Genomic DNA, 27425 nt, shown 5'->3' with positions numbered 1-27425 from the left:
TAGTCATTAGGGAGAACTGTATTGGTTGCGGTTGTGGTAGGCATGTTGGCAAGGCTGAAGGACGGGCGGGATAATCCTATGGGCACCGGAGGAGGTGCGACAGGCAGTAATGCCATAGCAGGTCAATATCTACCTATGCGATTAACATGTCACAAAAAAACCAGACAAATACTTTAAAATGAAAAAACAGTAAATTAAAAAGCCTTTGAATATATCTCCCATTTAAAACAAATGAAGAGGACTCATAGCAGTGAGGAAGCTACAAGATCTCTGATTCTACCAATCAGACTCTACTGATGTTATCCATGGAGCTGGCAAAATTACTAACACCTTCTTTCATCATCTCGTCTTGTCTGTACACCCGATTGGAGCCACTGAACCCTGAAACACCGTTGGCATTAGTGTCTGTGAAGCTCCTCTCACACAGCACGGGGGTAGGTGTAACCGAATAAACCTGACAGGCTGAGTTACTGAGCACAGGATTAGCTTGTTTGTGATAGCTACAGCGCAGGTAGCGGGAGAAGGCATGCCGGTAGTTCTTATTGAACAGGGTGTAGATGAGCGGGTTGACTCCAGAGGAAACGTAGCCCACCCATACGAAAATGTCCAGTAGTCTGAGCAAGCGTTTACTGCATCCATTCTGGCACATGGCAATCAGAACATTGGTGACGAAAAACGGACACCACATGACCAGGAAGAGGAAAAAGACCACACCCAACACCTGAGAGGCCCTGCGCTCATTCTTGATGGCCTGTGCCATGCGCCGTTTCCCTTGACCTCGTGGACCTGTGCACTCACGGACCCTTAGTGGAGGGCTGAGATGATGCAGCACTCCTTTTCTTGGGGAATTAGACTGAGAAGAAGGTCCATCACTCAGGAGGCTGGGTTGAGGCGATGGCTGCTTGGTGTTAGCACAGTTCCTGTGCTCAGTGGAGAAGGTGGCCAGATGCTGCTGGAGCACCCGCATGGTCAGGCAGTAGCAGACCACCATGATTATGAGGGGGAGGAAGAACACCACAGAGGAACCCACCAGTATGAAGCGTGGCTCAGTGAGGACACAACTTCCGTTCACTAGGACCTTCTGTTCATCCTGCAAGCTGATCACAGGGACGGGCAAGGAGATGACTGGAAGAACATAGAGCTCAGGGAGTGAGGAGGAGGAGGAGGAAGTGAAACAGAACAACAGTGAAGGGTATTTTTTTAGCACTGGAGATGACTATGAGTATCTGACCTCTGTGATTGAGCCACAATATTTTAATGAAGAAGTTCACTACATATGAGACAGAGATCTCCTCTATCCTCTCTTTACCCTGTTAAGACAGTACATTGCACTAAACTTTGGTAGATAACATACACACGTGTGTGTTCAATAAGTTTTTCTCACCCAGAGAGATGGTCCAGACTGCGGCAATCTTGGTCATGGCCTTGTAGGTGGAGTGGCTCGTGCGGCTGTGCTTGATGGGGCTGCGAATGCCGACGTAGCGGTCCAAAGAAATGGCACACAGGTGCATGATGGAAGCGGTGCAGAAGAACACATCAAGGAAGATCCACATGGGGCACAACACATGGGGCAGAGGCCACGAGTAATCTGGATACAGGCATGCAAAATACGTGTAGAAAACTAGGATCAGTTTTTTTGTATTTTAAGTCGAGTCAGGTTTATGTATGGTTATATGTGTTCAGAATACAGAGCATTCAAAATGTCCTGAAATGATTATACTTCCCAAGAAATGTGATGAAGAGGACAGACACACGGAAGCGTTTTAGGAAAAAAGAAATAAAGAGTAAAATAAAGATAAATAAAGTCCAGTGAAGTTTATTTATCATATGCACAGGAAATGGAAATAATTATGGTGAGGTTCAAGTAAATTGCTTCACACACACACACGCACACACACACACACACACACACACACACACAACAAAATAAGATAAAATAAGTACAATATGCAATATATATGTAAGTGAGGAACGAGGGAACAAAAAGGTGTATACAACAGAAAGTATTTCACTAAAGTAAGGTGTAAAGTGACCATTGCAATGACAAATAACCCCTAATCCTCATAAAGAGAACCGTTTGATACTGGACAGATGGGCTTCTAGTTCATATTTCGAGGTGTATAAATGGAGAAGTGATAGAAGTGCAATCAGCATAAACAGATTTATATCAGTGTATTCACTTAGTGTCCATGGAGATTTAATGGAGATTAAACATAAAGTGATCCGATAGTGTACAGATATAATGAATCCCACTCAGTTTCACCTCTAGTGCAGTTGAATTGTGTAATCGCTTGGAGACAAATACAATTACTTGTTCAAATATTAAAAGGGGATATTTTCATGCTTAAGACCCGACATATACGGAGCTGTCCACTTTCCCTACTCGAGTTTATTGTTGTGAACTCAGAGTGAAAGGAATTATCTTAGCACAAGGTTTGTACAAACTCAGATTACAGTTTAGTGTTTAAATATTTGCAGTAAACGCACACACATGCACAATAAACTCAACCTTAATCTGCGAGCCACAGTTGTCCGTAATGTAATTTTATTCAAGTGTTCATTTTTCAAATCATTCCTCAAACCTAAACCCCTGAATATAAAATCTAGAAGTAAGGAACTCACTATAGAGGATGTTGATGAGTGCTGCTGGCATGACCAGGACTCCCACAAGCAGGTCTGCTACAGCCAGAGAGCGCAGGAAAAAGTTGGTGGCATTGTGCAGCTTCTTCTCCAAGGACACTGCCAGTATCACCAAAATATTCCCACCAACGGTGAAGAAGATGATGACCAGAATGATCAAAGCAGGCCAGTTCTTCCCTTTACTCATGCAACTAGTTACCAGTCCTGAATAATTGGATCCAGAATGGTTTTGGTTGTTGGTATTAGCACAGTGTAATGAAGCCATAGTAAGACTACAATACAGTCTTCCAGGATTCACCATTTCAGTACTTTGGCTGCCAGGTGAGTTCATATCAGGGTTCTGGTTATCTGGGAGGGGCTTATTATTCAGAACTATGCCACTTAAAAGCTAAGCAGAGGTTGGAGGAGAAAACACACACATGCGCACGCCTATTGATAAAGAAACTACTTTTTCCAACAGATAATGACTCTTCTTGACATAGACAATGGAAACCAGCCCAAAGTGTTCATGCATGCAGTTATAAGGCAATGTTATGAGCATGTGGTATGTAAACCAAATGGGAAATGAGTAACGTGATGAATCTGTGTTAAGTAGCCTTAACACATAAAGAGTTAGAGAACAGTTGAAAAACATGTGTTCATGAGCAATACAACAAGATGGAGAAAGTGGTTAAGAAAAAATGAGAAAAGGAAAACACTAATCAACATGGAGAAACTTTGCTCTGAATTTGAAACATGAGCAACTCATGTACAGAAGATCGTGCTGGCTGTGGAGGGAAAAAAGGAAGAAGCTGCACTGAAAGCTGAGGATTAAACAACGTCTGGGAAAAGCAGTGGAACAGTGCAGATGCTTCTGGAAAAAAAGAGCTGGAGAGGAACTGGAGAGGAGCTGGAGAAGGAGAGCTGGAATGGAGCAGGAGAGGAACTGGAGAAAAAGAGCTGAAGAGGAGCTGGGGAAGAGGAGCTGAGGAAGAGGAGCTGAGGAAGAGGAGCTGGGGAGGAGGAGCTGAGGAAGAGGAGCTGAGGAAGAGGAGCTGGGGAGGAGCTGGGGAAGAGGAGCTGGGGAAGAGGAGCTGGGGAAGAGGAGCTGAGGAAGAGGAGCTGGGGAGGAGCTGAGGAAGAGGAGCTGAGGAAGAGGAGCTGGGGAAGAGGAGCTGGGCAGGAGGAGCTGGGGAAGAGGAGCTGAGGAAGAGGAGCTGAGGAAGAGGAGCTGGGGAGGAGCTGAAGACGTGTGAGGAACTGAGGACAAATTGAAATAAACTGTGTCCGGTGCGAGATGAGGAAGAACAGGGAGGAGATGGAAGCTGTGATTTGTGTGATATTATCTCGCAGTGACAAGATTAAAAATGACTGTGATAAAAAATAATATTTTTAAAGATATTATCTGACGATTATGAGAAACAAAGTTCGATATTAACTTCAACTGTAAGACGAAAAATCTGCGAGATTTCTTTGAACATAACTCACAATTACGAGATAAATCTGTTTAATATTATCTCATATGTGATGGAAACAAGCTTCGGTAGAGAATTAATTCATTTATTATTATTATTATTATTATTATTATTATTATTATTAACAACGATTGCGAGTAAACAAACAACCGGGCAGGGGCACGAGGCTGTCGGTTTCGGTCACGTGACTCAAGCGCATCAACCAGCGTCTCGAGCCGTGTTTCCCAAATATCTGCTCTCGCGGACAGCTCAGCCTCAGTAATGTCACCTCACTGAGATTAGCTTAGCTGCAGCTCCGTATTTTAACAACAGTAGCATTAAATATGGTATAAAAAGCAGGAAACGATGAATCTCCGTGGATTCTTTCAGGATTTCAATCCGAGGTAAAAACTCGCAGCGGTGTGTTTTTATTTATTTTTACTTGTGTTTATTTACTCGGTTGTGGTTAGCAAGTTAGCCAGCTAGTCATGTTGGGAGGCCTAGCATTAGCATCCTGACAGGACAACTCTGTTTAGCTGTGTTAGCATAGCCTTATTCTGGCTCATTTGTTGTACATTCACAACTTTAAATGACTAATAAATATCACAGCAGACAGTTAGGGTGAGGGGTTTATTTAACTTGCTGCTGAGAGCTAGCTAGCTTTCGGCTGTTACAGACTTCTAATGATGGAACATTGTACATGTCTGGAGTTTAAACAAAACCAAACACTTGGACTGATCAATAATATCAGATATTATTAATAAGTAATATCAGGTACTCAGATGCTGCAGGCTTTATAACAGTTAATAAGCAGTGAATAATATATTTAAGAACAGGTTAGTGTTACTGCAGAGATCTCAGACATCTTAGTGCACATTTATTCATTAGCATTATTTAAATCGGTATATTTATAATAATTCATCTACGTATTAGAGTTGTAGAGATGTTTCTTCCTGAGCAGGTATAGATCTAAGCTGACCTTGCTTATAATTAGGCGTACTTGTGTTTAAATTGAGGTTTGCAGTAATTATATTTTATTTATATAGTTTTATGACATGGTGGTAAAGCAGTTTCATCACTAATGACCAACCCAGCAATATTCACCAGTTAAAAGGTTAATAACTGGATAAAACGTTCTGATTTCCACATCTCTAATTAAAGTGAAGCGTGTCAGGTCCCGAGCCGTGAGTCACAGACCCGCAGGCTGATGTCGTGACCTGGACGTGTTGTGAAGATGATCAGATTAAAACAGTTCATATCACTATGTTTATTCTCTTCTTTTTCTCTTTCAGTAAATTCCTGATCTATGCGTGTCTGCTGCTGTTCTCGGTGCTGCTGTCCTTACGCCTGGACAGAGATATCGAGTGGAGTTACTGGGCCGTGTTCGCACCCATCTGGCTCTGGAAGCTGATGGTCATCATCGGGGCGTCGGTGGGCACCGGGGTGTGGGCTCACAACCCTCAGTACAGGTCAGCGCACGTCTACACTGGTTTGTTGGCACGTACATGAGTTGTTTGTATTTAGTAGGGGTGTACACTAGCGCTGCTCGATTATGGCAAAAATCATAATCACAGTTATTTTGGTTGATATCGAGATCACGATTATTAAACACGATTACTCACTGACTTCGCAAACATCATGCGTTTATAAAGTTTATAAAGTTTAAAAAAAAAATTATTTCTCTTTTTAACGGTGGATTTCTTTTAATATAATTCAACTGGAAAAAACTACGTAAAACTAAATTAAATAAATTATAATAGTTAACAATACTTAAATAATTTACAAATAAAAATTAATTAGATCACTATTTCTCAATGCATAGATCTCGCAAATAGTCTTTTTTTTCTTTTTTCTCCTTTTTTTTTCTTTATACCTGCACTTTCCTTACGTATTCGAGCTATGGATCGCTGCTTACATTCATTTTTTTTTTTTTATGCTTTTGCACGAAATTTTTCTGCATTTTCTGCATCCCTTTTTAAGAGCAGAGCACGTCACGTGACTCATTTCGGCAAATCACCTCGCCAGAAATGAACTTTAAATTTCCTTAGCCTTAGTGAAATGGTGTCTCGTGGTTTAGATCAGCCTATAGTTTCTGTGTGAGCTCTGGAAAGGAAATGAGCGTATTTATACCAGCTATCCTGACGCTAGAGGAAATGAGCCCAATGATATCAAACGTTATTTCTTTTTGTTCCACATCAGACTCCTTAAAACCAAATTGTTACCAAACAGCTGAAATGATTTTATCTTTCTTGTCGACTAAAGGCTCTCTTTCTGTCGTCTTGGCTCGAGCTGAACTAAAAATGCCCCGGCCTGGCAGGGAGCGAGTTTGGATTTTTAGGCAGGGGCGAAAGCGCACCGCTGTAAATAAAAATGGTGCCCGGTTTTTAAAAGGATAAAACGAGAATATTGTGAAACGGAATGCGGCACAATAATTGTTTTATCTCGATTGTTTTGTTTTCATAATCGTCAGAGGCCATAATCAAAATTGAAATCTAAAATTCGATTAATTGCACAGCTCTAGTGTAAACCTCAGCCTTCCATACCATACCACTTTGAATAATTTTGATTAAAAGAGCTCTAGGGTTCTGAATTGTCTAGGAGAATCCGGTACAGATAGAGGTGTAAGGAAGTAATAATAACCTCCAGCATGCTAGAAGGAGACTATAACCTCATTTTCTTCATTTGTAAGTCGCTTTGTATAAAAGCATCTGCTAGATGAATAAATGTAAATGTAAAACCTTGCAGTCATGTTAGCAGGTCACATACATCTGTTCATTTTCCATTCACGTGCACGTGATCTTCAGGGCCGAGGGTGAGACCTGCGTGGAATTCAAGGCCATGCTGATCGCTGTGGGGATCCATCTCCTCCTCCTGACGTTTGAGGTTCTGGTGTGTGACCGTGTGGAGAGAGGGAAACACTTCTGGCTGCTGGTCTTCATGCCGCTGTTCTTCGTCTCGCCCGTCTCCGTAGCTGCATGTGTGTGGGGCTTCAGGCACGACCGCTCACTGGAGGTCAGTCGCCTGATCAGATTTTAGGAACGTGTACTTCAGTTCCGTAGCTACACTTTCTTCAGCTCACGATTCACGTCTCTTTTATCTAACTCTTCTTCTCAGCTGGAGATCCTGTGCTCGGTAAACATACTGCAGTTCATCTTCATCGCACTGCGGCTGGATAAAATCATCAACTGGCCGTGGCTGGTAAGATCTCAGACCCTCTCTGTGGAAAGGTCATGTGATCTGATGTTCCAGATGTTTCTTTCTGCTCTTTGTTTATTTTAGGTCATTTTAGCTGTTCACACATGATTCACCTCCTGATCCTCTACTAGGAATTGTATTCAGAGTTCATTGCATATATATAGATAGATAGATAGATAGATAGATAGATAGATACAGTATGTCCACATAAAAATAAGTTAAGCACACTTTGTGGTTGAAAGGGAGTGAAAGTACATTTTCTTTTCTTTGTTTTTTGATTATTGATTTGTTTGTGTGCAGGTGGTCTGTGTACCGCTGTGGATCCTCATGTCCTTCCTGTGTCTGGTGGTGCTTTATTACATCGTCTGGTCTGTGCTGTTCCTGCGCTCGATGGACGTGATCGCAGAGCAGCGGCGCACACACATCACCATGGCCATCAGCTGGATGGCTATAGTTGTGCCCCTGCTGACTTTTGAGGTATTAAATACGTTTGTGACGTGCAGCGTGTGTGTGTGTGTGCAGCTGTGAACGTTTTGTGGCAGCTTCTGTTTTCATATATACAGTGGCGCTTGAAAGTTTGTAGAATTTTCTGTATTCCTGCATGTATACGACCTAAAACATCATCAGATTTTCGTCGTAAAAGTAGATAAAGAACCCAATGAAACACGAGACAAAAATATTATACTTGATTATTTATTTATTGAGGAAAATGATACAATATTACACGTCTGTATCTATAATGTCTTTAATTTTTTTGTTTCCATCCAGTAGAAAACTGGAGTTTATAATTTTTTGTTTATTTCTCCTCATTATATGTTTTTTTTTTTTTCCAATTCACATTTTACACAAGATCCTCCTCGTACACAAGTTAGATGGTCATTACGAGTCCAAGTTTGTGCCGGTGTTCGTGCCACTCTGGATCTCCCTGGTGACGCTGATGGCAACTACGTTCGGCCAAAAAGGAGGCAATCACTGTAAGGGGAATTTCTTCATAAATGTCACGCCGTTTTCTTTTTTTTTTTGGTTAAAAAACAATTATATGAACAACAATGAAATAAATCTTGTTCACGTGCTGCTCTGTTTACTTCGTTCTCATCGGACTGCGGTGCACATGCCCCCTGCTTCATAAACTCATTCCTTCAGTAATTTTTTTAGAAACACGTAGCGGTGTAACGATACACTCCAGTCACGATTCCATTCACAATGCTGGCTTCACCATTTCGATACGATTCTCAATATTTTGAACAAATTTGAATGAAGAAAAATTATGACTGAATCATAAACAATACAAAACAATGTGCACTTTTGTCTTTATAAACTAAATAAATAACTAAATAAATAAAAAAAATGCTACAAACAGAGGTTTTATATTATAGCCAAAATGTACTACAGGTTAACCATATCTTAAAAATAAATACATAAATGTATAAATTCTCCAAAAATGTAGATATTTTGAATAAAAAAGTTTCTGACCTGAAACATAGCAAGCTCTGTAGCAGAAATAAAGCTCCAAAGCCGGCTAAAATGGCAGATTGCTGCAGCCTCTGGTGTCTGGAAGCTCCTGACTTGCTCTTTTTAATCGTTATAATGTGTTCGTATAATTGTATAAATACAATGCGTGATGGTTGTTGCTGTCAGGAGATATTGTTCTGTCGTCATTTCATAAGTGCAGATCTCGATGGCTTTCCATGACAGAATATAATCATGTGACCAGTGTGCCCTCTGTGTATTTTAACACTATGGGATGTGTCCCAAATGACGCACTTATGCACTATGTGTAGTTTATGAATTTTATACGGTTATGTTTTCATTCAACATCAGAGACGTTGAAAATTTGGAATTTTCAGTGTGAACACACTTCTCCCACTAGTTATACTACAAAACTGCATAGAATAGTGCACAAGTACGCGAATTGGGACGCATATTATGGGTTGCGCAGATTGAGGCCCCCTAGTGTTCAAATATTGTAACTGCATTAATGCGTATTTAACAGGATGCTGATTTCCATAACGCACATCTCAGACATGTACAATAACAGTTAAAGAAAATGATATTTTTTAATGAAATAATGTTAAATAAATAAATAGTCTGAGACAGAAATATATATACATTAAAAAAAAACTTTTAAAATTTAATATAGAACATTAGGTAGTGGTGATATACTGGAGACATTCTGCACTGATCATCTAGAGAGCAACAGAAGTCAGGTATAATGATTTGGGTTAAAGTAATGCTCTCAAATAACTTGGAGGTGATTTATATCCCGTATTTTTCTAAAATGTGTGTGTGTGTGTGTTTATATATACACACACACACACACACACACATTTTAGAAAAATATGATATATATATTTATATATATACATTTATATATTAGACTGTCCATAAGTATGAAAGGGTTAAAAATACTATGTTTAGGCCACACCCACTTTTACCCACAAGTACAGATATTGTGTTACACCCCTATTGTCACCTTCTCCTTCTGTCATACTTCTCTCTCACATTCTATTTGTTCCTCTCGTCCAGGGTGGTTCGGCATTCGTAAGGACTTCTGCCAGTTCCTGCTGGAACTCTTTCCTTTCCTGCGGGAGTATGGGAACATCTCCTACGACCTGCAGCATGAAGACTCGGAGGTGTCCGAAGAGCTTCCTGCCCACGAGCCGCCTAAAATCGTGCCTATGTTCCGCAAGAAAACGGGCGTCGTCATCACGCAGAGTCCTGGGAAGTACTTCGTGCCACCGCCCAAATTATGCATCGACATGCCGGATTAAAAATGAACTCGGAATTCCTTGAACAGGGAGCGAGAGGAGCGTAGCGCCATGGACCAGAGTTCACTTTGGGTCAGCAGGGGAACACCGGAAGTGAGTGAGACGGGCCAGTCAGAAACAAAATCCAAAACATTTTAGACCGTCTCAGCTCCTGTTTGCTGAAAACTTTTTTATTTTATTTATTTTTTTGTTACAGAAAACTGCTGAGATGGTTTTCAGGAATGAAGGGGCAGGTAGTGAGCATGGCTTGCTGTTTGCCCCTCCTCCCCCCTGGATCTTTTCCACACTCCTGCGTTCTCATCACTCCTTTAACACTCCCTGTAGTTTTCCCCAAGTAAGGCGTGTACAATGTGGAGAAAGTTCTGTAGCTAAGCCAAAGAACATTAGATGGTTTATATAAAGCTGGAGTAAACGTCCAATGCTGCCATATTTGTTCCAGCAGTACATGTTCCATGTGTTTTGTTTTGTATTATTTGTCCAAGTATGACAGCAGCGAACAATTATTTTATTTTCACCATCACTTTGTTTGTAGATGATCATTGTTTACTAGAACACCTCGAGGACACTGACTCACCAACACACAGCTCATGTTTATGTTTGTGTTATTCTCGCTTGTCGACACGTTTCCTGTTTTATTAGACAAAAATAAGCCGTTCTGAAGTAGCTCTATTTAATACCATCTTCTATTCGAGCAATCACACGCTAGGCTTGTGCAATATAGATCTTTCCCTCGTCATGATTTACCGTTACGTTTAATCATCCAGAACCTAAAAAAGACTGGAAAACAAACATTTAAAACAATCAGGATAAACGATTTGATGATGTCAGGTGTAAGGAGAGTGGGGAGGAGTGATCATATCACTAGCTGTGGAGTCGGGAACTGCTGACCAGGCAGAGCCAATCACGTAAACTCAGCCGGGTGGTGGATTTACAGTAAAAAAAAAAAAAAGAGAAATATAAGCGTACACTTTGGATATAATCCCTGTATAAACAGGTGTGTAAAGTCCATATGGCCGATGTTTTCGTTGCTGATCTGCTGCTCGACGTTCGAACGCGTCTGAGAGAGCGAAACAAACCCACTCGTTTTTAATCCTCATCACCAGTGTTAGATCGGACGCTTCGCTGTAGAAATATTTCATCTCTTTAAAACAGTTTAAACATTTTGACCACTTTTGGACAGTTTTTCTTTTCCAGTGCCATCCCTAATAAATACAGTAACTCATGTTAAGTATGTACAGGCTTGTAATGTTCGCTAAGTGGAAGACACACCGATAGATTATCTTTCACATTCATGAACTCAAAACAGTTTACTGAGACAGAAAGCGAGAGCATGCGAGATGGTGGAAGGGGGCGGGGCTTCCAGGCGCGGGGTTACTGTTACCCCAACCAAAATGTATAATTGCAGTGTGTTATTCCGCTTATATTTGTCCAGGAGACAAGTTAGTTCCTGTTCTCACTTATGCTATAGCAGCTATAAACAGCCAATCCCTCATCAGTCTCAGTCTCTCTCTCTCTCTCTCTCTCTCTCTCTCTCTCTCAAAAAACACAGCTCATCATTTCACTGAGACTGTAAAGTGACCGTTACAACTGAGAATAATCCCATAAACATTAAATAAATGTTTTCTAACAAAACGTCACCACATCAATGATTAAACATTTTACTTTGTTAAACAACACTTTATTTAAGAAAAAAAATCAGTTTATTATTAGTGTTAGATTATGTGGGGCGTCGGCTGTACACGTCCCTGTGTCTGTATGAGCTGTTACTATAGAAACCGTACCCTATTAGAGCGAGAGCATTAATATAATCCTGTCGTTCATGTTACAGCTGAAACTACCCGTGATGTTATACAGAAATAATACATACTGACCAATCAGATTCAAGCACTCAACTGCTCTTATAAACATTTATACATCGCACAAGCCTTAGACACACACAGTATATAATCTTAAACACATCAACATGCGAGTATTTATAGATATACACTAATATATTCTGAAGTAGACCATTAATATCATCTCCAGATCTACATTAGTAAAAGCAGCTTTGATAGATCTGCCTTTTCTGTAGATGCACACCTGTGTGAGTGTGTGTGTGAGTGTGTGTGTGTGTGTGTGTGTGTGTGTGTGTGTGTGTGTGTGTGTGTGTGTGTGTGTGTGTGTGTGTGTGTGTGTACTCAGCTGGTCTGAGTTAGCAGCAGTGGAGTTCCTGGTAGCAGAAATGGACCAGTGTGTTGTTCACTACATGTGTGTTATTAATCGTGTAAAAGTGTTGAAGCTGTTCATTTTAACATTAAAATATTCTGCAAAAATTTCACGGATTTGTTTCTTTACAATTCACTTAAATGAAAAGGTACGTTTAAGTGGTAGAGCAGGTCATAATCATTTCATGTATTTACTGTGTTGAGATAATGTGAGAGTATTTACTAAAGTACTACTCTAACATTCATAAGCTGGTTAAGTCACTCATCATTTATAAAATATATTTTTAATGTTTTATCTTGACATGTTCCATTCATACACATTCCACCCTGTCATACAAAATTATTGTAATAATGCGCTCCACTCCTCTGGGAAGGCTTTGCACTAGATTTTGGGGCGTGGCTGTGGGGATTTGTGTTCGTTCAGCTACAGGAGCGTTAGTGAGGTTGAGGTCAGGAGCTGATGTTGATGTAAGGAGACTCCAGTTCCAGTTCATCCCAAAGGTGATGAGTCAGTGGGGTTGAGGTCAGGGCTCTGTACAGGACACTTGAGTTCTTCTACCTTATTCCAACCTTCACACACCGTGTCTTCATGGAGCTCGCACTTTTTGTGCGGGTTGTGTCGTGCTGGAACAGTGTTTGGGATTCTTGGTTCTTATGGAAATTGTGACACTACAGCGTCTAGAGATGTTCTATACAACTGTATGGGGAAGAAACACATATGGGTGAGAGGGTCAGGGTGCACATACTTTTGGCTGTATCGTGTATTGGCAAGGGTCTGAGCACCATACAGTTCAGAGTAATAGATTTAAGAACATAGGATAATATTGACAATAGGATAGCATTACGGTAATGTAACACACACCTGTCTGGAGAGGAAAGGCACTGTCACCTGTCGGAATCCTCTTAAAGAGACAGCTGTAACTGTAAAAAAAAAAAAAACTTAATTAAATGAAGTATTAGAACACTATCAGGAATAAGAATAAAGTTGGTTTTCTGTCTTATTGGTGCAGGATATTTTTATTTACATATATGCAAATGATGGTGAACCTACGTAAAAGAAGGGTAAAGACTCACGAATGACACATACATGTGTGTGTGTGTGTGATGTGTAATGTGTAATGTGTAATGCCTCACCTGTAAAGGTGGATGTCAGCCAGTCAGACAGGAAGTACTAACACACTGCTCCTGTTAGAGCGACACCCCCCCCCAGGTGACGTCATCGCTCCACACTGCTCGCGCGGCTCCACCCGAGAAAACAAGTTCCAGCGCAGGTTCCCAACATGGCGGCCGCGTCTCTGCGCTGAAGTTTGTGTCCATCGCTGGCTAAACAACAAAAGAAACCCCGCGATGTAACGTCTCTTCGACGCGTGCAGTATCTGGGAGTTTGATTTGAACAGAGTACGAGTAAGACGTGAGGGAGGAAGCCATGGTTATTCATGATCGCGTTTTATTTTGAAAGTTAAAACTTTTTTGTTGGTTGAAGCTAGCCTGTTAGCTGTAAAGGCAGGTTTTTTTTTTTTTTTTAGCGCGCCGCTCCATACAGTTTCGCGGACGGAGCTGGAGTTTGAGTGAGGACGTGAACTCGAAAAGAGCGTGTCGTTTCGTTTCGTTGTGTTTTCTCGGACTGAGGGAAGATGGCCCACTCACCGGTAGCTGTTCAAGTTCCCGGAATGCAGGTAAGTTTTGGAGGGTGGCAACCAAAGGCCCTTTACACGTATTTCTTTTTCTACCTCTTTTCCGGAAAATCTAGCGTCCTGCGTTTTGATTGGTTAGAAGTTAACACTAAATGACAGACAACCAATCATTTGGCGGGGTTATTAATAGTAGCCAATCCTATCCCGAGAGGCTGGACGCTTCAAGCCAATCCTAACACAGTAGGCGGGGTTTATTAAAATACGGGTAGGAAATGTAAAACTCGGCCCTCGCCCTTACCTGGACACCAGAGCAGTAAACGTCAGGATTCCTTTCCTTTCTGCCGCAGCTGTGTAGAATTCAGTCAGCAAAGTTCACACCAGCACTTTAATACTTATTATTTACTTAACCTCGTTTATTATCTCTGTGTTCGGCATTCCTGTCAGTTTGACGTTAAACGGGTTTAACAGCTTTCAGCACCTGTCAGCGGGCGCGCGCGCATCTAATGGCCGTGTTTAACGATCAGGGCGCGTTCACCGGCGCTGCAGTTTCTCACAAGCCCTGATTTACCCTTTTAAACTCTCCTGTTAAAAACCCGATATAGTTAAACAGGTACTGATTCGGTTCCACTCCGAACCAAAGTTCAGTTAAATTTATTTTGTTTTCTGATTCGATACGGGTTTTTTCTTTCCATTTTTAATGTCCTTAATATAGACTGGAGCTACAGATTCACACTGTTAGAATTTGATGATGATGATGATGAATATAAATCCGTCTCAGATATAAATGCCGTGTTCAATGTCACCATTAACTCTTGTGGTTGTTGAGTAACTGTGTTTACTGGTCCTTGTCCTTTTGAAGTTGGATACGGATTTAATCGCCTCTTAGTGCTGATTTGAATCTGTATTTCCTTCTGAAACGGGAAGTGATGTCGTGTTGAAGTGTTTGACTGATTTACAAAACAACCAATAGCGTTCGAGATATCCCCCCCCCCATAAATCTGACAGTGAGATAGCTAAATATGGAGAACAGTGAAGAGATTAGCGAGAGTTTCACTGAAGGAGAATCCCTGACACTGTATAAAGACGGAATTCTCACGACCTGTTCCATCATCGAAGATCTTCAAGCTGGTAAAACACCTCTGAAAATCACCTGTCACATAACCACCATCTCGTACAAACTCCTCCCCTCTTCACAAACTCCTCCCCTCTTCATAACTCCCAACTATTATTTCGATCAAACTGAGTGATGTTTGGAGAAGGGAAGTGTGTGTGAAGACTCTCGGATAAAAACACACTGATGAACCATGTTTACTGCTAACCAGCTGCTACTGTACAGCAAGACACGCCTCCAGGGGGTGGGGCATATACAGTTCTAGAGAGTGTTTAATTGGATGATCGTGAAGTTTTGCAAAAATGAATAATCAAAAAAATGTGTGTTTCCAAATCTATTCCTTTGTATTTATTTTCAGATCTCCTGCTGTGTGTGTGAGTGTGTGTGAGTGTGTGTGAGTGTGTGTGTGAGTGTGTGTGTGTGTGTGTGAGAGTGTGTGTGTGTGTGAGTGTGTGTGTGAGTGTGTGTGTGAGTGTGTGTGTGAGTGTGTGTGTGAGTGTGTGTGTGAGTGTGTGAGAGTGTGTGTGAGTGTGTGTGAGTGAGTGAGAGAAACACTGCTGAGACGCTGATTTTAGTTTTGAGGGGAACATTAACAGCTCTTCTCTATAAGACCTCAGAACATTGGTGATGGCTGAATAATTTCCTCTGCACGCTGCAGTGTGTTTGCCTCGGGGTTAGGGTTCTAGTTCGACACTGCGCATGTTAGAACGTTAATCATTACATGTTCAGTATTTGGCGAACCATTAGTGCGTTAAGTAAATTGTAAATCCTGGAATTTCCTGAATTCTGGATGTTTTTTCCTGACTTCGGAGTTACAACAATGCTGAGAATCTTTTAAATTAGTAGCTTTACTGTAAACACTTACTTTATAAATGACTTTATCTGTACTGTCGTTACTGTAATGAATATTTCTGACATGTACAGTAAGGGAATATTTACTGTTCTACACTGAGCGTGGTGATTACGGTTCAGAATATTGTGATTAAGGCATTTCTATTAAACATGATGCGTTACAATATTTGGTGTAATTTAGATATCATTAGTGTGGCATTAAAAACGATTATAAGTAATAGTTATTATTAATGAAAAAGTTAATTAATGATGCATTTACTTTTGTTGTTTATTTTTAAATAGCTTTCCAATTTAATTCTGAAAAAAGTTTTTTTTTTTTTTATTCTAAAGTTTATTACAAAAATCACTTGCTTCCAGTCAGTTTGTTATTAAATAGCAACAAAGTTTTTTTTAATGTAATAAAACCATATCCATAATATCTCATAAGAGGATATTGTGATATAATTTATATATTGATATTATATGGTCATATTTCCCAGCCACAGAACTACAGCGTGACTGTAAACACTGCTGATTAATTTATTTACTTTAACGTCATCACTGCCAAGTAGAAAGAATCTGATAAAAGTCTGTTGGTCACTGCACAAAAAAACTAGAACGTATAAACGTAAAAAATGTTTACATTCGTATAATAAAAAATCTAATTAAGTTACTGTAATTAATGAAATAAAAGCGAATGTTAAAAGTATGAGTGTAAAGATATAAGATGGAAAGTGAAGTGTGTAAAATGAGCGATCAGGTTAGAGGAGCGGTGTCGTAATGTTTAAATGAGGACTCTGAAGAAATGTAGTTAATTATTACATGTTATAAACAGATATAATAATAATAATAATAATAATAATAATAATAATAATAAAAAAGTGTGAGGAAATATCCGAATTCACACCGCGTTGGAATTTATACCTGTCTGAGTTTGCTCTGTTTTTGGGGCCGGAGTGGGAGGGTTTTTATTTATTTAAAAAATTAAAAACCTTTCAGTTATAGGCCACGCCCACTTCTGGTTTAGATGCAGATATGAATGTTTGGAGCACTGAATAAACACAGATACAGACCGTGGCATTGTGTTACAGCTCTACAGTACGGTCCTGTGTATCTTCAGCTAATCTCATATTCTGCTTTAATACACTCGGTATTGTAGAAATGCAGTGTGGTGTAGTTGTGTACTGTCCTTCAGTTTCGCCCCGACACGAATCCTCAGTGTGTAGAAGCTGTTGTGAATCACGAGACTTTATTTACGTCACACTGGAGCTGCATTTGCCTGGTGCAGCACAGGTGACGTGAGACTCCGCCCACAAACTCACGCAGAAGTCTGGAGGAAAGTAACCTCTGTTTCATGCAAAAAATACTTTATTCCATTTGATCTCTAAAGACAAAACTTTAAAATCATTGTTAAGCTTCTTGTTGAGTGAGTGAGTGAGTGAGTGGGGGAGCAAGAGAGAGAGAGTGCAGGTTCACTTCACACACCATCAGTGTGTTACACCAGACTGTGGAGTGCTTCTGACCAATCACTGATCACCTTTATTCCCACTGACCAATCAGTGATCATGATTGATTGTCCCACCCGCACGTTTTCCTTTAGTTCTTCGATGTAAACGCTCTTCTTGGTGAATATTTACGGTAATGAAAGTGATTTGTTTTCCGTCTGTAATGGTTTCCTTCGCCGCTTCCACGTCACTGCTTCGTTTCCTCCGCATTCTTGATGGAAAGCGCGATATCGTGCGTTATGTAAAAGCTTTATCTTGCCGCGACCAAAGACGACGACTTTTTAATAAAAATAAATTGACCCGTTTTATTTTATATTTAATTCCGTCTAAAGAAAATCTTCCTTCATATTCCCTTATTTATAATTTCATGTGCCAGTGATCACGATGAACCCATGAATATGCAAATTAGTGTGACATCATCTAGGAACTTGTAGTGACTTTCTGAGCGTGATTTAGTCACGATGACGAGACAGAAAAATATTTTTTACATGAGGATAGACAAAGTAAAAGTCTAATGAAAATAATACGTTTTAGCACCTTCAGTGTAACAGGAGGGGTGTGTGTGTGTGTGTGTGTGTGTGTGTGTGTGTGTGTTTGTGTGGTGTTTGCAGCCACAGAAGTGCTGAGAAATGTGAGAAGTGCCTGATAAATCAGCTCGAGCAGAAGCGAAGTTCCCCGGTGATCTTGTTAGCTGAGGGATAGCGGAGTCATTAAGTGGAGTTGCTATTATCAGGAGGAGACAGACTTTACACACACTTACTGCTGCTCCGCCCTACACGCACACACACACACACACACACACACACACACACACACACACACACTCTCTCCCTCCCTCTCTGTACTGCTGCGTCTCCAGCCGTTCCTTCGACGTGGTAATGCTCTGCTGGTGCTGAGGTCATGGTGGAGGGGCGCTTGTGGCATGAGGAGACGCGTCTCTGCCTGTAGCCCGGCTGTTAGCAGCCGTGTGAATAAACCTCCCTCTCTCAGACCATACGATTCGGTTAAAGATGCAACGATTCCCTACGATTCAATTTGATTCAGGTCTGATTCAGTTCAAAAACAATAATAAATGTTTCTTCACCGTCTTTATTTTGTATGAGAATTTACTACGTTAAGTCTTGACCTAAATGTGTGTGTGTGTGTGTGTGTGTGTGTGTGTGTGTGTGTGTACACGCACGCTTCTCTAAAACACTCCCGAATCCCAGCAGCGTTAGTTCTTGCGTCTTTAACCGCAGGCTACGATTCGTTCACGTCCGTGAGCGCGGTTACTCTCTACGTGTTTTAGTGCTGCTGTCAGTGAGGCTTTTCTGATTCCAAGTATTTCTGAAGTTTATTGATTTAATATTTAAGACTTTTCTATCTTCATATCTGTCCAGCATCGTCGAGCAGCTGCTCCATGAACTGAAGGAAAATACCTGAGACCCATTTGTCAAACTCCTGTAGGGAAATATTTCAAATGTGATTGATTTGTTTTATCGGACGTTTTTCTCCAACATTAATAATCTGAGTGTTAGACAGAAGTGAGAGAAGTCTTAGCAAATATAAAGCTCACCTGAAATCAAATTCCTCTGCAGCCTGAAAACATCCGAACCCAAGTCTGTGCTCTGCACGTGCTCTTACACAGGCTTACAGAAGAGCTGGGAGGAGCTGGGAGAAAGAGAGGCTCCAGATTTCTGTTCAATTTAAAGTCTTCTCGATCTCGATATCAGAAAGCGGTCAGATCGGCCAAATCCGTGTATTTATCTGAGCTCGCTGATAAAAATTGTCTTGGACCAAGAATGTTGTTCAGTACTGTAAATGCTGTTTGTAATTACTCTCGGAGTCAGTGGATATGTGAGAAAGCTTTTGGCAGTTTTTTGATGATGAGGAAAATGAGACAGAATATCAGACCTTCTACTTATGATCTCGCTGTTCCTTCAGATTCCAGTGCTGTCTTTATCCGCTTTAATTCTGTTTCCTGTTCTTTTCTTCGCGGTCGTTGACCAGTTAAAGCCTCCTGGATTTCTCTGTGACGTCATTCCTCCCCGCCTTTTTAAAGAAGTATTCGATGTGGTTGGTCCAACTCTTCTAGTTTTTATTAATTAGTTCTGGAATCAGTTCCTGATTGTTTAAAGCATGCTATTTTTGAAAAGTCCTTATCTGGATCCAATCATTTTATTTAATTTTAGGCCCATATCTAATCATTCTTTTTTGGAGGAAGTGGTTCTTCACCAGCCGCAGATCTTTTTGGAGGACAGTAAGGGTTTTGATGTTTTCACTTGTAGAAGTTTGAAATGATGTTTTAATGGCCACTGACTCAGTGACTCTGTAGTACCAGTACTTTTAGATGTAAGTGCTGCATTCGATACAGTTGACCATGAGGTCCTGATTTCTCGGCTAGAGCAAGCTGTGGGCATCAGAGGAACGGCTCTAAGTTGGTTTCAGTCATACCATAAAAATAGAAGTTTATCGATCAGTATAGGAGGATGCCACTCGGGTGTGGTCCCCCTGACTTGTGGGGTCCTCCAAGGCTCTATTTTGGCCCCTTTATTGTTTTCTCTCTATGTGCTTCCTTCAGGCTTTACCTTTTGAAGAGCATGTCTTGTATGATCATTGCTATGCAGACGGTACACAGCTTTATTTGGCCCTGAAGCACAGACTCTCTCGGTGCCTGACTTTCCTACGGCAAAGTCTAGATGTCCTTAAATTTTTTAAATCTAAATGAGCGTAAAACAGAGATGGCGTTTGTATCTTCTGAAGTCCCAAACATTTTCTCACTTAAATTCTGGTGTTTTATCTTCTTCAGTTAAATCGTGTGTAAAAGAATTATTTGGTAATGCACTTTGATGATTTTATAAGCAAATGAATTTAGTTATCAAATTGAGTTTTTATCAACTGAGAGCACTGACTACAGTGAAGACTTTTCTTTATTTTAAACACTTTAAAACTGTGATTCATGCTTTTATTTCTCCTAGACTGGACTATTGGAACTCCCTGTATTTGGGAATAAACAGTTCTTCCATAGCTAGATTACAAAAAATAAACATTTTGGCCACTACAGGTCTCGGCTCTGATGAGACGCACCAAGCTGTAAATTAAACATATAAATAATAAGTATATAAATAAAGGACAGGTTTATATACGTGGTACATCAACACTAAGGCTGGGTGACGTGACCTTAATATCATATCAGAATTCTGAAGGTATTTCTGTGATATAAATTGCAATAGACGGGCGTGTAAACAATTTCTCAGCATTACAGGAGCATTAAAAAATGGTTAATTGATACTTTATTTTTAATATCTACAAAATGGTCATTTTATTAATAAAGAAAAGAAGAAAGAAATAAAGAAGCTACAAAAAAGTCTTACTATTTAAATGATTAAGTACAGAAACGTTTCCCTCACAGCCGCTGCTTCCAGTCAATTTGTAATGATTTAAAGAAAGATATTATGATGTCTGAAATATCCCAGAAAATCCCTCACTGTATGTTCCTCACTAAACAAACTCCTTTGGTTCTCCAGAACCCTCGAGCAGATCCTGAGGAGCTCTTCACTAAGCTGGAGCGCATTGGGAAGGGGTCGTTCGGAGAAGTTTTCAAGGGCATCGACCGCCGCACGCAGAATGTGGTGGCTATCAAAACCATCGACTTGGAGGAGGCCGAGGACGAGATCGAGGACATCCAACAGGAGATCACCGTACTGAGCCAGTGTGACAGTCCACACGTCACCAAGTACTACGGCTCATACCTGAAGGTCAGAACTTCTTCCCTGTGTTCAGGTCTCAGAGTGATGTAGTGTGATCTAACGCTTTAATCGTCTCTACACTACAGTTAGTGACGTGTTTTCTGAATCAGTTTATTATTAGTGTTAGATGATGTGGCGCGTCCGCTGTCCCAGTCCCAGTGTATGAGCCGTTTCTACGGAAACCGTAATGTGTTAGAACGAGCACATTAATATAAACCTGTCGTTCACTCTACAGCTGGAACTTCTACAGAAGTGCTTCTACCTTCTGACCTGTCAGATTTGTCAGCGTGTTTTCCACTAACTAACATTAGAACTGTTTATTATAGAAATAAATGCAGTCTAAAGTGTCTAATCTAACACCTTACAGATCAGATAATGTTGGTGATCATCAGAAAGTGATTAGACGTGATTTATTCGCTCTCCTGCGCCGGTCAGAGCTCGGGCGTGTTCAACAGTGAAAATATCGCCATGTGCACTTTACTCAACCGATTTATTGAAGGATTTATATCCAAAATGTACTGGACTGTTTGTTTGTTTGTTTATTTATTTATTTAACTAAAAATCCACGATCCAGATGCCTGTCAGCAGTTCCCGACCGCACAGCTGGTTATATTATCACTCCTCCCTACTCTCCTTACACCTGACTTGATTCTCCTGACTGTAATGTGAGCGAGTCGTAACAGCACTCCTGCCGTGTCGCTACACCTGTATTACTAGAAAGTGTTGTATTAATCACCTGTTCTTAATCAGAAGTGTTTGGCCTGTTCAGTTTACATGCTGTTATTGAACCTCTTTGTTTGTGTGTGAGTGTAACATACATGAACGTGAGTATATTGTGTATGAAGCTCTAAGTTTTTACGGTCTTCTCTCTCCCCGTGTTCAGGGCAGTAAGCTTTGGATCATAATGGAGTATCTCGGTGGAGGATCAGCGCTGGATCTGGTGAGATCACTCTGTCTCTCATATATATGTGTGTGTGTGTGTGTGTTGAACTTTGTAGCAGCGGCTGAGGTTGTGTTGTGTTTGTGTACAGTTGCGGGCCGGGCCTTTTGACGAGTACCAGATAGCCACGATGCTGAAGGAGATTCTGAAAGGCCTGGACTACCTGCACTCTGAAAAAAAGATCCACAGGGACATCAAAGGTGTGTGTGTGTGTGTGTGTGTGTGTGTGTGCAGTCTATTTGCGTCTGTGTGGAAAAGCCTGATGGGTGTGACTGGTTTGTTTTTCCAGACGTTTAGCTGCAGCACTTGTTTGAGCAGGGCAGGGAAGCTGGGCCGTGAATAGCTGCACTGAGGTCGGCTGTAACGATGATTATTTGCTTCTCTTTCAGCTTTTCTTTCATCAATAAGAGATGAAATATAATAGGACTGGAATGTTCTTTCCAGCTGTTCATGGCAAATATCACAAACATTCAGATGAAGTAGGCGTGTCTCTCCACCGCCATGACTGCGTGGATTAATGTGCAGCACGGAGACGGATCACGTTTCATTTCAGTCTTTATTCATTCAGAGCCAACGTCCTCTACTCCTTCTTCTTCTTCTTCTACAAAAGTTCTTCTGTCTTTATGACAGAAGTACAGAAGGAGATTCTCAGTGGGATTAGTGTGTTTGTGGTTGTGGGGAAGATCAGAGTTCTGGTTCCTGTGTAGGACACATGGGGATGGTTTTGTCGGTTCTGCTTTCATACGATTTATAGCCACAGTCATTCAGATCTACGGAAGACAAACTGCAACTGCATTGCTCCGCCCACCACGCCTATAGCAACCACCTGTCAATAAATAATCCACATAACTAACTGCATATTTTAACTTTTTAATCTTTAAACATAATGGTTTAAATGTTCAACTTTTTAAAGTCAATAACAGTAAAACAGTGTAGTACGGTTTAATCCACGCTTTAGCGTGTTTAGCGTGTTTAGCGTGCTCCTGTCAATCCGACACACGGTTCACCTGTGACCTTGAAGAATATGTGCAGTAAATGAATTTTGTGATAACAGATTTTAAGCAGAATGAAGTATGCAGTGTGTTCCACAGCGTTATTAATTATTTTCATTTGAGTCATTTCAGTACAGGATTAAACAATCTACATATCCGTATAATACCAGTTTGTTTTATGGAACCTTCAATTTCTGACCAGTAATTTATTCCAGGAACAGAAACTGGTTAAACTGGTGCTTGTGTGATTGAGTCATTTTAAAAAATAATGATAATGAGTCTTTATTGGTCACACATAGAGTAGAGCACAGTGACATTGTTTTCTTCGCATACCCCAGCGTGTCAGGAAGTTGGGTTCAAAGCGCAGGGTCAGCCATGATACAGCGCCCCCTGGAGCAGAGAGGGTTAAGGGCCTTGCTCAAGGGCCCAACGGTGGCAGTTTAGCAGTACTGGGGCTCGAACCCCCGACATTCTGATCAACCCAGTTAGGGTTGATCAGAATGTCAGAGCGACATTCTGAGCGACATGATGTCGCTCTGAATGTCAGAGCGACATCAGAGCGACATTCTGATTAACCGTCAAGCCACCACTGCCCCTCATCATTTTAAAAAATGATCTTAAATATTAAACATTTTAATCTTCCACGACCGATAGCCTAACAAACCGACGGGAAAGTGATCATTTCCACCATGTCAGGTGTAAGGAGAGTGTGGAGGAGTAATAATATCACCAGCTGTGCGGTCGGGAACTGCTTACAGGCAGAGCCGATCTCCAGAACTCAGCTAGATGGTGGATTTTAGGTGATTCTGCTGTAATGTGCAGTAAACACTAAAAAACAACACTGACATAATAGTACATTTTTGATATAATTCTTTTACAAATCGGTTGTTTAATATCCGCATGGCCGACATTTTTACATTATTTATAAAGTGTTAAATCTGACATTTCGTTATAGGATTATTTCATCTTTTCAGGTCAAACTTTTCAGCCATAAATTCAGTATCTGATGTTAAATATACTCTGTATGTGTGAAATGTTTGCTAAGTGGAACAGCATCGATTTTAGTTCACACTAATCAACTTTCTCCATTTACCGTGTCAGAGAGCGAGAGCGCGCCGCGAGAGCATGCGAGATGGTGGGAAAGGGGCGTGGCCGTGATCCCTGTCACAGGATCGACAGCTCGTGTGTGTGTGATTTGGTGATCAGACGTGCTTGTTAGTGATCACGGATCGTGTAGTGTGATTAAAGTCATCAGGGCGGCGATTCCGAGGTTTCGAAAGTGGCGACGTGTGCGTACTCGACTTAAAGCAAAGACGGAAAACTCGAGCGCGAGTCCGACTGACTCACTTTTTGTTTTACAGCTCTGCCTCGAACATGTTGACTGTCCTTCTGTTACCTATAGTGAACCTCGTGAATCAAGAAAAGTTCCCTCGAGTTTGTCATTAACAGTCGGAGCGATACACACACTAATCTAAAACAAACATTTACCTCCACTTATTGTGGAAACCTTTTAATTGCCACCTTTAGTTAAAACCCACGCAATGTAAAGCGGGGTTTTGTCAGGCTGTAACTACCACATTAACACCTGGTTATTAACAGTGATCATTTTATTTATTTTAAATGAATCCACACACAGATTAAACACGTACTGACCCGTGCACAGAGCCTTCATTGTACTCTTCTGTATTTTCTTGCCCTCGTTCACCATCATGTGTTGTGTTTGTGATTTGCAGCCGCCAACGTGCTCTTGTCAGAGTCTGGCGAGGTGAAGCTGGCGGATTTTGGCGTGGCAGGGCAGCTCACGGACACACAGATCAAAAGGGAGACGTTTGTAGGGACGCCTTTCTGGATGGCCCCCGAGGTCATTCAACAATCTGCTTACGATTCCAAGGTACGTAATAGTCTGTTAATATACTTAAACATGACAAAAGACTAAATGTAAATGCCGTGAGAATTAACGTAGATTATTAATGATCACTTCGGAGACGTGGTGTGTGTGATGGTGTGCTGCTGTGACGCTATAGCGTGATAAGGAAACTTGAAATAATGGCGTTATAGATGTGCGTGCGTGTGGGTGGGCGGGCATTCAAAATATGCTGGGAGTTTCTATTTTTTAAAGGATCGTAAATTGCTGTTTTAAATATTGAAAACTTAAAGTATATAGGGGCAGAGGTGTTTTTTATGAAATTATGAGAAACACTGCGGTATCTGTGCTGGAGCTCGACGTGTTAATTGTTTTGTTTTCCAGGCTGATATCTGGTCACTGGGCATCACCGCTATCGAGCTAGCCAAGGGAGAGCCGCCCAACTCGGACATGCATCCCATGCGAGTTCTCTTTCATATCCCGAAGAACACGCCCCCGACCCTCAACGGAGACTTCTCCAAGTCCTTCAAGGAGTTTGTGGACTCGTGTCTGAACAAAGACCCTACGTTTGTAAGCAAAGTTTACACGCTGTGTAACGTGTACACATTACACTGAGGGCGGAGCGTTCAGAACCGCGGCTCACGTACTACACACCACTTCAGCTTACAGTAAAAAGCTCTGAGATCAAATTTACATGGTCTTCTACTTTGGGATTTTAGTATATTCTTAATTTAGTAGAATTAGATTTTTGTTTGAAAAATTTCGGCGAGTTTCAGAAGGAAATGTACGTTAAGCTGAGGTTAATCTCCATGCTGGTGAGCTGAGCTAGAATACATGCTGACTCGTCTATACGGGGAAATGTACTTTCAATTTAATCTGACGGACGACAACAATAAATCCTTTAAAATGATTCCTGCTGCTTAAACCCCATATCTGTCTGCAGCTCCGTGTAAAACATCTGTACTGTAGACACGCCCTCTTACAGCCTGCACCCTACGACTTCGGGTTTCCTTCCATCTGAGCCCCGATAAGGAGCGTTTAGACATCGGGCTGGGCGATACGGCAAAACTCACATCTCTATTCTAAAAGACATTTCTACCATATTTATCACAATATAATACAGTTTGTGGACAACAGTTTGATACTTTTACTTTAATGTGTAGAAAAATTGTTTATTTTAAAATTTTCAATAAAATAAAATAAATGGAAGTTCAGTTGCTTCCATTTAGTTTATAATTATTTAAAAAAGAACAAATGTTAATAAAAAGATAACAGTAACCACAATATCTTAGAAAAGTGTATTATGACGTAATTTATCAGGATATTGATATTGTGTAATCGTATCGCTCTGTTATAATACACAATATGCGTCACGGTATTTCGCGTGGCTCACGAGCTGCCGGCGGTTCAGCACGTTTACTACGTCTACTGAGAAATTTAGAATATTTTAAGTTTAAATGAATGCAGTGATTTTCTGTCTCTCCTCGTCTCAGAGACCGACTGCAAAGGAGCTACTGAAGCACAAGTTCATTGTAAAGAATGCCAAGAAGATGTCCTACCTCACTGAGCTGATCGACAGGCTGAAGCGCTGGAAGGCTGAGGGTCACAGTGACGGAGATTCTGACTCGGACTCTGACTCGTGAGTAGTACACACTTTAGGCTTGTGTGATTATATGATGATTTAATCGTGTCTACGCCACATTACACCGCTACGAGATCCAGAGACATGGTATGATTCTATTGTGTAATATGTAAGGGGTAATCCATGGCTAGGTGTGTGTTATATGATTTCATACCACGGCGCTGTTGAGTTCTCGACTCTGATTGGCTGAGGTGTCCAGTAATTTTTCAGTACATAGCTAAAGTAGTTCCAGTCAGGTCTTGACCGCATTACAGTTCCATATCACTGCGCCAAGTTAACCGAGATAACGAAAAGTTAGCCTACTGTCCACCACAGCACACATTCAATGGACTGTCAGCAATTATTCCTTATTTAATGCACTCCGCTTTGTTCTCGACCGCGCAGCTGGTGATATCATTACTCCTCCCTACTCCCCATACACCTGACTCGGTGGAAATGATCACTTCCTGTCCTTTTTGTGTTCTATTGGTTCTGGACGATTAGATCATTTATCCTATTTTTTTACAGTAAAATTTGAGCAGAGAAAATCAGTATCACACACGCCTTAAACCATTTCTGTAGTTCTCCTTTAGCTAGCCACGCTCATATCATGCTAATTGTCAGTTTGGATTTACAGCGCCCTCCACTAATATTGGCACCCTTGGTAAATATGAGCAAAGAAGGCTGTGAAAAATTTTATTTACTGTTTCAAGGTCCTGCCATGACCATCCCAGTCCCCTGACCTGAACCCCATAGAAAACCTGTGGGGTGAACTGAAGAGGAGAGTCCACCAGCATGGACCTGGAAATGTGAAGGATCTGGAGAGGTTCTGTATGGAGGAACGCTCTCAGATCCCTCGCCATGTATTCTCCAACCTCATCAGGCGTTATAGGAGAAGACTCAGAGCTGTTATCTTGGCAAAGGGAGGTAGCACAAAGTATTGACTAAAAGGGTGCCAA

At 41.0% G+C, this 27425-nt stretch overlaps 3 protein-coding genes and 1 long non-coding RNA gene across 5 annotated transcripts in view; 2 read left to right on the top strand and 2 right to left on the bottom strand.

Annotated features, from left to right (window-relative positions):
* Nucleotides 1–283: 283 nt before the first annotated feature.
* LOC128622076 (5-hydroxytryptamine receptor 2C) lies at nt 284–2827 on the bottom strand. Its single transcript, XM_053648289.1, has 3 exons — nt 2623–2827; nt 1385–1588; nt 284–1125 (listed from the first exon to the last, which is right to left on the bottom strand). Exons 1-3 carry the CDS (start codon nt 2825–2827, stop codon nt 284–286), a joined length of 1251 nt encoding a protein of 416 aa, XP_053504264.1.
* A 1486-nt stretch (nt 2828–4313) lies between these two features.
* Nucleotides 4314–11566, top strand: tmem185 (transmembrane protein 185). 2 transcript variants are annotated; one of them, XR_008388366.1, is made up of 8 exons: nt 4314–4477; nt 5366–5542; nt 6878–7085; nt 7188–7271; nt 7569–7745; nt 8119–8242; nt 9795–10129; nt 10233–11566. XR_008388366.1 is itself a non-coding variant. In XM_053648546.1 (7 exons), exons 1-7 carry the CDS (start codon nt 4440–4442, stop codon nt 10037–10039), a joined length of 1053 nt encoding a protein of 350 aa, XP_053504521.1. In that variant the 5' UTR covers nt 4314–4439; the 3' UTR covers nt 10040–11566. The 2 variants fall into 2 exon arrangements, 1 of the variants encoding a protein (XP_053504521.1); XM_053648546.1 differs by having other exon boundaries at nt 9795–11566.
* A 582-nt stretch (nt 11567–12148) lies between these two features.
* LOC128622221 (uncharacterized) lies at nt 12149–13453 on the bottom strand. The gene is made up of 3 exons (XR_008388367.1): nt 13375–13453; nt 13103–13161; nt 12149–12937 (listed from the first exon to the last, which is right to left on the bottom strand). It is a non-coding gene; the product is annotated as an uncharacterized LOC128622221 (long non-coding RNA).
* Nucleotides 13454–13516: 63 nt separating this feature from the next.
* The window catches only part of stk26 (serine/threonine protein kinase 26), a 17959-nt gene continuing 4050 nt past the window's right edge, over nt 13517–27425 (top strand). Inside the window, exons 1-7 of the mRNA XM_053648545.1 lie at nt 13517–13916; nt 20828–21058; nt 21933–21989; nt 22081–22189; nt 24715–24872; nt 25230–25415; nt 26339–26484. Of these exons, the coding sequence (XP_053504520.1) occupies nt 13875–13916; nt 20828–21058; nt 21933–21989; nt 22081–22189; nt 24715–24872; nt 25230–25415; nt 26339–26484 (929 nt within the window). The 5' untranslated portion in view covers nt 13517–13874. The remainder of the gene's footprint in view (nt 13917–20827; nt 21059–21932; nt 21990–22080; nt 22190–24714; nt 24873–25229; nt 25416–26338; nt 26485–27425) is intronic.

Source organism: Ictalurus furcatus, chromosome 18, assembly GCF_023375685.1.
Source record: "Ictalurus furcatus strain D&B chromosome 18, Billie_1.0, whole genome shotgun sequence".
NCBI lineage: Eukaryota > Metazoa > Chordata > Actinopteri > Siluriformes > Ictaluridae > Ictalurus > Ictalurus furcatus.
The sequence above is the reverse complement of the archived record's forward strand: the minus strand, read 5'-3'. Positions and strand labels throughout refer to the sequence as shown.

What these genes read in the sequence shown, in the direction of transcription:
- LOC128622076 (XM_053648289.1), bottom strand. Translation starts at nt 2,827, where the DNA reads ATGAGTAAAGGGAAGAACTGGCCTGCTTTGATCATTCTGGTCATCATC. An exon ending in ACTCATCAACATCCTCTATA is followed by an intron (nt 1,589 to 2,622) that starts GTGAGTTCCTTA and finishes GCCTGTATCCAG; the next exon opens with ATTACTCGTGGCCTCTGCCC. An exon ending in AGTCTGGACCATCTCTCTGG is followed by an intron (nt 1,126 to 1,384) that starts GTGAGAAAAACT and finishes ATGTTCTTCCAG; the next exon opens with TCATCTCCTTGCCCGTCCCT.
- tmem185 (XM_053648546.1), top strand. Translation starts at nt 4,440, where the DNA reads ATGAATCTCCGTGGATTCTTTCAGGATTTCAATCCGAG. An exon ending in TTTCAGGATTTCAATCCGAG is followed by an intron (nt 4,478 to 5,365) that starts GTAAAAACTCGC and finishes TTTCTCTTTCAG; the next exon opens with TAAATTCCTGATCTATGCGT. An exon ending in GGCACGACCGCTCACTGGAG is followed by an intron (nt 7,086 to 7,187) that starts GTCAGTCGCCTG and finishes TCTTCTTCTCAG; the next exon opens with CTGGAGATCCTGTGCTCGGT.